The sequence below is a fragment of the Atta cephalotes genome (assembly GCF_000143395.1).
Source record: "Atta cephalotes unplaced genomic scaffold scaffold00080, whole genome shotgun sequence".
Lineage (NCBI taxonomy): Eukaryota > Metazoa > Arthropoda > Insecta > Hymenoptera > Formicidae > Atta > Atta cephalotes.
This window is the reverse complement of record NW_012130144.1, coordinates 324969-337140: the sequence shown is the minus strand read 5'-3', so window position 1 is coordinate 337140 and position 12172 is coordinate 324969. Positions and strand designations below refer to the sequence as shown.

General features: G+C 25.9%; 1 protein-coding gene across 1 annotated transcript; it reads right to left on the bottom strand.

Annotated features, from left to right (window-relative positions):
* Nucleotides 1-4950: 4950 nt before the first annotated feature.
* Nucleotides 4951-11779, bottom strand: LOC105624485 (vitamin K-dependent gamma-carboxylase). The gene is made up of 10 exons (XM_012205844.1): nucleotides 11536-11779; nucleotides 9427-9748; nucleotides 8873-9055; nucleotides 7836-7999; nucleotides 7492-7719; nucleotides 7162-7424; nucleotides 6668-6868; nucleotides 6313-6548; nucleotides 5377-5688; nucleotides 4951-5107 (listed from the first exon to the last, which is right to left on the bottom strand). The coding sequence occupies exons 1-10, from the start codon at nucleotides 11777-11779 to the stop codon at nucleotides 4951-4953; spliced, it is 2310 nt and encodes a 769-aa protein (XP_012061234.1).
* Between the last annotated feature and the right edge of the window lie 393 nt (nucleotides 11780-12172).

Here is a 12172-nt window from a genome sequence, read left to right as displayed (position 1 = left end):
TTAAGATTAATACAATTACGGTTCAAATTACCACAGTAACCNCAAAAAATTTTTAAGAGAAACAAATCTAGATGTTTCTATAGATTTAGAGTAGCTGAATCCGAATTTGTAAATCATTTTGCTCCAATTTTATAAGTAAATTGAAAAAATGATGATAAATCTATGAAAATTGAAACTTTTGAAAAAAGAACGAAAGTAAATATAAAAATGCGCGCGGTTACTAAACTGATTTAAATATATATTTTTATAAATTAAACAAAGTATAAGAAACAAAAAAAATTTTGTTTTATTAATGTTAGATTTTATAATTTAATATGTCAAAATAAATCGATTGCGGAATAAACAATCGGATTATTTGTGTGAGTCATAAAAGCAATTTTAGCTTTGATAAGAACAGACATTCTAATTTTAATTTTTCGAAATATTTTTTTTAAAGCTAAAAGAATTTTCCATGATTCAGGTTATTGCGTGAATCAAATTATAATTATAAATTATAATTATTTATTGCACAATTGTATTCTATACTATTTATTTTAATGTTGAGCTATAATATTTAATATTTTTAACAATAATAAAATAAAATCTTCTTTTTCTTAGAATTTATTTAACTTATCAAACATATTTAAATTAGTTTACGATTACATTTTAATGTTATATTTAATTTTGCTATTTCCTCAAATGTTTCAATTTTTATAAATTTTCCATCATTTTTCTCAATTATATAAAAAATTGGATGTGGTATAGTAAAACGGCTCCGGTGAAAATAAAAATCGGAGCAAAAATCGAATATAATGGGAGAGTAATAAAAGCATAAAGCTGGTCACACACACTTTCCGTAACATTAACAATAAGATTTTTGACCAGTCGCTCGATTCGATCATAACCATGACCATAACAATCGAGCAACGCGATTGATCGAAAATCTTACTGTTACAGTTACGGAAAGTGTGTGACCAGCTTAAACGAAATTTCTAGATGGCGAAAATTGAAACAACGGAACGTAAAAGAACGGAACCTAAACGCATTTTATTGTTTCAATTTTCGTCTCCTAGAAACTTCGTTTAAGTTTCTATCCTTACATTACATTCGACTTATGCTCCGATTTTTATTTTCATCAGAAGTTTTACCAGTTCGAATTCAGTGATCCAAAATCTATAAGAAACACTTATTCTCTAATTTTGTGCATCTTTTTTAAAAAAAACTTTTTTTATATATTATTAGTGCAGGCCACATGTACAATCCCTTTCCTGCATGGTTTAATAAATAAATAATTATAAGTTAAAAATTTAGGTATTCATAAATCACTTATTATCGATATTTTATAATGTCTTAAGGTAATATTCTAAAATGTTCTCCCAGGAAAATTTTACTCAATATAATATAATATACGTTCGGTGTATCATATATTTCGAATAAAATTTTCTGTAGGAAAGAAGCTTAAAATGCTAATGTAAAGGCTCTGTAATTGGTTTATTAACATTTTAAGACTACTTAAGACAGTTTTAAATAGAAGAATCGACTATAAATATCCGCCTTAAACCGTTGCATAAATAACACAAATAAGTAAGCATATTTACAATTGTTTATATTCTTTGTACGTGCATCTAGCTACAATATACAAATTATTAAATGTCTGATCTTTGTTGAAGGACGAGTGCCACGAAGAAAGAAAAACGAGTGTCAGGTACAGTTAAAATTGCTTCAAGTCTACTAAAAACTTGAAAACTTTTTAATCTTCAAAATTCTATTACAAATTCTCAGATCAGATCTTTTTACTGTGATTTTCTGTGCATGTCGATATATTTAATATATTGCCTATAGAAATGGAGCGTACTGATGATCAGCATCAAGTTCAATATCTGGAGACGCTCGTTAATCGGAAAACGACAAAAAGAATTATAGCTAACATAAAGGCACATGCTTAGTAAAAAGAATAATTTTCTAAGAGGCCTGAAAAATATTATGAGATAAACATCACAATTAGTTAATCCTTGTACAAAGGAAGATTTTTTTATATGACCGACATTCTCACTGACTTTATTTCATTATTATTTGTTTTGTCTTTCAAATTTAGGATTATTAAATTAGGAAAGATGATTTAACAGTTCTGCTTATATCAAATATATATTTAAAAACAGATGATTCTCGAGATGAAGATGATGAGAGAAATGAAAAAAAGATATAAATAAGACAATTTAGTTGCATTTTAGGATATAACTTGTGCCAAATTATTTCTTAGAAATTTATTGACATTATAATATTAAAGACAGATAATAAAATTATGAAAGGAATCTGCCTTTACATGAACTAATGTAAGAATGTATTATCAGTTTTATTTAGGATTTATTTCGAAATATGTGATTTAATTTGAATTATATATAGATTATTCTATTGATTGTGTTGATTTCTCTATTTAATATAATTTACACAGTGTGTATTGTAATGCATGATGTATGTATATATACGTATATTTTTTCAAATAAGCATGGTTTTCATGAGATCCGAAAAATACTCAGAAGTACTAAAATATGATGTACAATTTTTTTATATAAAATTTTATTTATTCATATTATTGTCTACATTTTTACAGTGACTCTCACTCTAAAGAGTGAAATCTTGTTCTTAGGTTCGATTGTACCAATTTTACTTTGATTTTAAGCGAGGCTTAAAACTCTCTCTATCTCTCTCAGCTTTAAAGAGAGAAAGTGAGAGTTTTATGCCTCGCTTAAAGTATTATTGATGCAATCGGACCTTGAACATGACCTTGAAAATGAATTACTATTTCGAAATTGATTTAATTTTTATTCTTTAGAGTGAGATTTTACTAAAAAAAATATATTTACTCTCTGAAGAGTTTACTTTTTAGAGAGTAAATGTATATACACAGGAAAAGAATTTTAAAACATTTATCAAAAAACGTGACGGATATGTTGACATCTCAATAGCGAACAAACAATATTTTACTTTGCTATTTAAGAAAAATATACTGTTTTCTGCTCTTGATCATTTTGCTCAAGGCTTTATTAAATCTTGACGACGAAAGATATCATTACACGGGAGCGAGAGAATATACATGGTATATAAATTATAATATCATATCAATATAACTTTCAGTCTTTATATGTCATATTTATATACAGAGTATGAATTTATATCTTGTGACGAGAATAAGGAGCATTGTCCTCTGCGCAAACCGATTCAATGAATAAATATTCAGGACAGTTTTATGATCTTTAGCAATAATATGGATGATAATAAATTGTGCGAAGAATTGCATAAATTCAGAAATCGCTATTACAATGCTTACAGAATGATGTTAGTTATATAGGTAACTCAATAAATTTATAAATTGCATGAATCATTGACTTATTAAATATATTTTTCGTATAACTAATACATGTTTCTATAGGCTAGATTATTATTGAGTACATTAGAAAAATTCGTTACGAAATGTACTTTGTTGATGTACCAAATAATAGGTTATCTGCCGATGACTATGTTCCTAGTTTCTTTTTATATTCCCAAAATCGAAAAAATATTAACCAAAATAAAGTCTCATATATCACATGTTTAAGCAAGGTGACGAAGTACGTTAACTTCAAAACTTCAAGAGATTCAAAAGAAATTATATTTATAGTAAATATGTATATAAAGATAATTTTTAATTTATTATGTATTCTCCGGACATTGCTCCTTCTGATTACTGGTTGTTCCGAAGGATGCAGCAAGTCACCACTTCTTTTGCAGAAATCGAAAATTGGCTCCAAAATTGGATCACCTCCAAAGACGAGTTTTTTCGAGATGGAATTCGAAAATTGCCTGAGAGAAAGTAATAGGCAGCGATGGACAATACTTTAATTGATTTGTTCTTTTTGTTTTGAAATAAATGCACAAAAAAACGGACCGAACTAATTTGTACTCCCAATAATTAAAATTGTCAAATTGCTATTGTTATTTGTTAAAATATATTTTGCTCATTAAAGATTTAAACAATTTTATGAATACATTATAGTAGATAAGGGAATTTGAATAATTTATTAACAATATTTATATTTAGTACATTTCATACTTAGCACAATTACAAAATATATATAATAGATATACGAATTTATAAGCTGCTGAGTCAGATACTGAAATTGGTAAAAAATATTAGTCTAATAATTCTATTTTAAGTTACAATAGATTATCACATTAATTTGTAACAATATATACAGGATATAACAGGGCAATTGTATCAGACTCGTTTTTCAAAAATGTGCATTTTTTTTAAAAATGTTCCAGATAAAAGTTGTAGCATTTTAAGTGACGCATTAGACAGAAATATTAGTTTTGGAGAGCGTTGTTGAAATAATGTAAAAATTATTTCAAAATTTAAAAATAGGGATTTTCATTAAAAAATTTTAAAGTATAATTTTTATGAGCTTAATTAATATGGTTGCTCTGTTACATTCTGTATACGTATATTTTATCACATGGCCTTTGTATAATATATAAAAATAATAAAAATAACATCTTTGCTATATTCACATTTCCCTATATTATAACAATGTATATATACATATATATATATATATATATATATATATATATTGTGGGTTACAATTTATGTATATATTTAAAAGGTTATGTGTATTTTATATATAAAATTAAATAATTTTAATTATTGGAAATTAGTGATTTAAATTAACCAGGTTGAAATATTTTATGATACATTCTAATACTCTCAAAAATATTTATAATACTTATAAACTAAAAAAAACATAATTTGAAAATTTTTAACAAAAAGTAATTAAATTTCTATATTATTAAACTTTAGTTAAAGTTAATGTAAGTTAATTTACGTTTAAAAGATGAAGAAATTTTTCTGGAAAAATTATAAATAGAAGTAAGATTAATACAAAAAAATGTAAGGAATAATTTTAATTTTTTTTCACTTATTACTAATGTTCGTTACTTGCTAACACGTACTCGTCGTACCAAAGGAACATCGTACATCAAGTTTAAGAAGGCATTTGTTATATGGACGAACGTTCTTATCCATGCAATGATTTTATAATTAATTTCTTTTAACAATTGTGGCATGTTTTCTATTACTGGAGGAGGTTTTCTTCTAAAAAATGTTTAAATGTATTAAGTTTAAATTTCCAAAATGTATTAATTTGATTTTAAAATCTTATTTCATGTATACAGAAGTTTTATTAATTTTATTTATATAAATAATTAATTTTCTTTTATTATAAAATATAAATCATACGTTATAAATATTGTTTAAAAACCTATCGCAATATATCACAAAATTAATCACCAAATCTTAATAGATACTTATACGTTTTTATGTAGCAATATCTTATTATGACATATTTATGTAATACTTACTTTTCGTTATCTAATTGCTTCGTCTGATTTGTGTAAGTATACATGTAACATGCCGGATAAGAACTTGTAGTTTTTATTCGATGAAACTTCCCTGTTCCGACAGAGATCGATTTTTTCTTTGACACAGTGATTATATCCATTAATTCTTCTTCCCCATAAGTTACCTCACCTTCTAGCACCGTCAAAGAAACATTCGTGAAATCGGTGGATATGTAGTTTTCCAAGTACATTCCTGGAAAATCGGCTACGAACAATACATCCGTATAATTTGACCAAGTGTATACATGCTGTTGAATTTCATCCATTTTATGTCTGAAAACCATAAAAAACAAAATAGTTAAAATAGGGAAATATCAGGAAATAAAAATGTGGCTAAGTGTGTTTTCAAATTAAATCTTAATATTTATAAGGACAATACTTGCCAAAAAATATTTATCTTTTTAATAAGCAAAAGAAATTACTTTTGTTTATTAAAAAATTATTTATAAAAGAAGAATCTATCGATATTTATATTAGCGATATATGATATTTTCGATGAGATGTGGAGGAGGGGAGAAGGGTACTATATTTTAATGTTCAAAGTTGCATATATGTATCTTCAGTTTGTATATATAATTTATTTGTATAGACTCCGAATTTATACTGAATTTATCCCTAAATTAATTTTAAAGTGAACGTACTACAAATTTTATTCGTTTCCTGGATGGTTAGCCATAAATTTTGAATAATTTTTCTTAATCTCTCTCGGCTGACTAAGATAGTTACCAATTAGCAATAATTAATAATTATATACCAAAAATTAATAATTAATAATTATTACTAATCATTTTTCATAATGTAATTAATTTATATTATTTTTATGACGTATTTTTTTTTAGCGAATATCAATACTATTATTATATAATAAATTAATTTTAGCGACTGAAACAGACATACCTATATGAATTATATTGCGTGAGTAACGGCATTAGAAACGAAACAGGTTTAAATGGATGCCAATCAACTGTCAACATATCGATGTTTGGATTAAATATTCTCTGTTGAAATCTGCCGTTTAGCGAACACCACACGTCTATGTAAACGCTGAAATTCGTAGATAATTTCATCCATTTTTCCATATCTTCAGAATAATGCTTGGTCCTCAATTCTTCTTTTCGACGCATCAGATTATTCTGAATTTATACATAAATAAATTCAATATTTAATAAATATAATGGCATAAAAATGATTATTGACAGAAATATTATTGGGAATTTTAAGGTAGATATTTATTTATGGCACTTTAAAACACCTTTAAACATTGCGAATATTGTATCGCCATGTCCCCGTGCTTCATCCATCGATCATTTTGCACCCAAGCGACAGGATCTAAATATCGTACTTCATTGTTTACGTTATCGTGCACTTTAATTACTACGTGTATAGTGTCCCAGTTATGAACCATCATGTCCCAGGAATAACCATATAGACCAGGTACCCAATTGTTATAGCCCTGAAGTTACATTTTTGTAAGAAAAATAAAAATCATATGACAATTTATATAAATTTAGAAAATCTTGCAATTAAAGATGTTTTACCTGTTGCATATATTTTTGTAGAATTAATTTAATTGCAAAAGTAAACATGTCAGCAGATTTAGAATTATTTTTTGTGTAAGCAATTTAATATTAAAAAATAATTTATTTATTTTGAATATTTAAAGTACTGTTATTTAGTGTTTAATAAGTATTTAATTACTAAATTTTCTATAAGGGTAATATAATAATACCTAGTATTAGGTGGTACCTTTGATATAAAATGTGAATATGGCAAAAAAAACTGCAGTAAAATATGACACAGCAACAGCGATGCTACAAACTTTTGTTTTTTTGTAGTTTTCGATGATTGCTGAGCTATCCAATTTTTCTTACAAACATTGATCGTTCGTTTTTCATTACGTTTAATTGAACTTTTAATCGATTGTGTATCGTTATCTTTTTCATCAGTTTCTTTTTCAGATTTTGATTTAACAAAATACTTTTTGTCTTTTTCCTTGTTCATTATTTTTTCTGAAAATAGTTGTAGATATTTTAAACTTGTATTGAATTATTATTGTAAAAAAAATATTTTTTTCACCTTCATGCACTGTTTTATTATAAAAAATTTCATTTGAAGGCAATTTTAAATTGTTGGGCTTCACAGATTCTTTTGCTTGGTCAGTCTCTTTTACGCTGTTTGCATCGATTGAATTTGCATTAATCGATAAAATCTTTTGTTTCAATCCAAAATACTGCTCTAATTTACGTGGCCAATCTACACGGCAAAAGAGTGGCATCGTTGCCAGGCACACATACGGAAACATTCCTGCAAAGATCTTTTCTTAAACCTTAATATAATAGTGCAACGAAAATCTTTGAATAATCTTATCAATCCTTATCCAAAATTTTTTTTTTAATTAATTTATTTTAAATAATAATTACCTATATTAAATAGTCTTGAGTTCATTAAATGAAAAGTTGTACAGAAGATCATGGACGGTATACGTGTTTTCTCGAACAGCATCCAAAATCCAACGGACAGATCGAAAATAAAGCCGAACCAATGGACGATTAGAAAGTCAATCTGCTCAGTGGATAGAAATATTCTGAAAGAGACCATTTTCTTTACTTATTAATCAAGAAATACTCTGTTTTTTATACTAATCTACGGGAGGGTCAATCTTTTTTTTTTTTAAATATTTACAGCAAAGTGTTATATTTTTTAAATATTTCTAAAATGCTTAATCACAATTTTGATATTTTAAAAATATTTTTTAAAATATCTATTTTAAATTTAAAAAGTTCTTAGTTATAAAACACGTAAATTCTATTACATTATTTTTTTGTATTAATATAATTTTAAATAAAATGTTTTATAAATGTAATATATTTAAATATTTTATATATTTAAGTAATATTTTTTAATGTAATAATTTAAATAATAATTTAATATAATTTAATATTTAAATAATAATTTAATATTTTATTTTTTTATCTTTGATTTTATAAAAAAATTTTGTTTGTAGTTAATGCTTGACAAATTTCTGCACCTGCCAATGTTTTTTTAATAGGTTAAATTAGATCCGAATATGAAAGTATAACATAATTTACTTTATAAATTGTACATACATTTTTTTGTTGAATAAATTAGGTATCAATTACTATCGGATTTAAAATATAATTATGAACTAAAGCTGAAATATATTAGATTGTCCGGAAAGTTCCGATGTTGAAGGAAAATTGAAACGCAGAAAATTTTAATTTAATTTAAAATGTATACTAAAATTTAAATTTTAGTCGGCACGAACTTTCAGGCCAACCAATATAATAATAACTCAAACGAAATTCGTTAATTGTAAATTAAATTGATTGTCAATTCTGTTCTTATTTTATAACAGTATTTTCATTTGCTAAAATGTACAATTTTGTCTTTTTGTTTCCAATAATAATTTCCAATCATAATAATGAATTCTACTTACTTAAATGGATGGAACACCCAATGTCTAGACAGATTTATCATAGCGTAGCCTTCAAGCCATTCTCTGCTGAATTTCTTTAAGCCGGCCAAAAAGTAAAGCGCAAAGAATTGAAACTTTAGAATGAAATAATTCCAGTATGGCACGGATTTGCCATCCCGTTCTGCATTGCTTGCATCTAATGCGCTAAAAAATGATAGCACATTAAATTTCATCAACAATTAATGCATATTAGGAGAATTATATGAAAATATACACGGTTAGAAAATTAACATTTATATAATATGTTAAAGTAGTACGTCTATCCTTTTATCTTAGAATTTATTTTAAAGATACATTATTTTTGTTCGCTTTTTAAATTGTTCATTTGTAAATTGTGTTATTTTAACATTAAGAAATGTTAAATATTAATTTATCACAAATAACATAATAACATAATAACATAATAATATAATGATTATGTTAAACTAATTTAACTTAAAAAGATTTTAACAAGAACCGATTTTAACACAACTAAGAAAATATTTTTTTACTGTGTGTGTAGGTATTTAACTTACAAATATTTGTTCGCTTCTGTTCCCCAGAACAAAGTGGCTACGACACCGTAGAGATAGGTATGATTGTTCCAGTAGGTCTTTTCCAGCAGAAAGATATACCAATAAGGCAACACGAAGCAGGCACATGCGATCCTGAAGCGCAGACCGAGCGCTATTCCGAAGGCACCCATCCACATCACTGTGTATATCATTATCATCCACGACAGTGATGGTGGCATCATCCCGTGAATCAATGGAAAATGACAGTCCCATGGATCTCCCCATTTTATGTCGATATCTGAGAATCCTCTCTCTTCGACAACGTCTATCACCATGCACACGCCTGAATAAAAGATAATGAATTAGAACTGAATAATTTATTTCTTTATCATTATTTTATTTAATTATTTTAATTACAGATTCTTCAGTAAATATATATTTTGATTGGTGACTTTAAACTATTTAGGATAAGGTGGTACAATTTTGAACATTGTACAATTTTGATCAAAATAAGATTTAAATCCAATTTTCAGTTTAAGTAACTTTGATTTTTTTTTTGTTTGGTTTTTCTGAACCTCAAAAATTGGATTTAAATTTTATTTTGTTCAGAATTGTATTCAAAATTGTATCTCTTATTCTACATTAACTTAAATTATAATTAGAGAAATTATATAAAAATATATATAATTATCATGCAGCTTGTCACTGAATTTTCAGGATATATTATTGAAATCCTACAGGTAGATAAAAAAAGAGATTTGAATTACATGTGTAGTAATAAATTAAATAAGTTTGTAAATTATATAGAAAAACTTTCTCTGCGTACTTTAGCATAGCAAAATCTTTTAAACCTTCAGATTTATTCTTTTTTAATCAAGTTTGATTGTGCACAAGCATTGTTAAGATAAAGAAGCTCGTATAAGTAATACACTTTTTCCACCGGCGATATAGAATCACGGCCGTGCTTTTATTAGCTCGAGCCATTAATTCTCAAGACTGCTTTAATAGGTCTTAAATCGTGTCTAGTTCTTACAATTCAAATTCTTCACTTCGTTTATTAAGTGTTGCGGTGAGGAGGATTAAACTGTATGATAACAGCGATGAGCCAGCGATGTACTGATTTGTGAAATGTTCTTTCTTAATAACATATTACTAATAACATATCATTACAACATAATTAAATTTTTAAATTAGAATTGAATGATTTATTAATCGTTCTTTTATAATTATTTTATCTAATTATTTTAATTGCAAGTTCTTCGGTAAATATATAATAAATATTTTAGTTTAGTTTTTGACTTTCAAGCTACTTTCTAGTAAACACCAATTAAAAGTAACATAAGATTATTTTTATAATTTCGAACTCAATAATATAATTGTTATATAACACATGTATTATATTACATTTATATTGTTGAGTAAAATTATAACATTGATGCTATATTGCTTTTAGTTGATGTTTACTGAGTTAGATTACAAAATCAAAGAAAAAAGGGCTTACGAGCCAAAAATTATTATATAAAATAAACCGATATATCAAAGTTGAAAAATAAAAAACAAATATATTATTGAGTAAAAATTTAATCTGCTAAAATTTAATATGCTAGTAGTAAACAACAAATGTTTTGATTACGCTCGGATCAATGTTAAAAATATACATATTTATTATAATCGGTAAAAACAAAATATAAATTTTCTATCTCGCTCTCTAAAATAGACGCTGATAACGTGAAAAACGAATATCATAATGTCATAATTTAATTCAATTATAATATATAACGGAAAAAGAACATACGCATAATAATAGTTTTGTAGTCAATCATTGAAATGCTTATAATGTTAATAGTAGTAAAAAGATATGCTTAAATATCCTTAGATTTGAAGTAAAAACAGAGGACGCATGAGATGAATCCGATCCTTAAATGTAACAAACTCAAAGTTTCTTAAGTCAGAAAATAAAAAGTGTTTCAGGTATAGACAGTCAGTTGAAAATAGAGACAATGCGAAAAGAAATAAATAATGTAACTTCTCGTCGGTGTTATAAGACATAATAATGAGTTAAATTAGTTCGTAAAGCTTAGTTTGTAATTAGAAAAATTATGTAAAAGTATAATTGTCATATTGGCTCACCAAATAGAGCTCTGGTCACTCCTAGACTGGCTGGATCCGTCGGACGATATAGAAACTGAACGAATTTTTCAAAACTAGACACATCGCTTATTTTAAAACTAAACAGTCTTTCGAAATTATTGTTAAACCACGATTTCAGTGATGACCAGCGTTCAGACACAAATGTCACGTAATTTTCTATATATGACCTATCATTTGGCGATGTAAATGTATTTTTTTCTGGTCCATCTTTTTTCTTCCACATACCACCGTTTCCAGTTCTACAAGCAAACAACAGATTTCTAATTAATTTTAATTTTAAATTATTTTGCTTTCCTAATCTAATCTTATCTGAAGTTAACGAACTGAAGAAACGCGTCTAAAAATTGTAATAAAAAATATAAAGTATGCGATCTAATTCACAAATATGATAGCAAATTTCAATTTTACTCTCTCTTTAATGATTTTTATACTATTTATAAAAATAGAAGATAAAATTATGATAATAAATAAAAAAATTTACGTATAAATAATTACTTCATTATATAATCATTATTATTTTATTGTTATTTTATATAATAAATTGTTGTGTGAAAAGCTGAAATTTTTTAATTTAAAAAATAATTTAAAAGACAGAAGAATAGCGTGTACGATATGT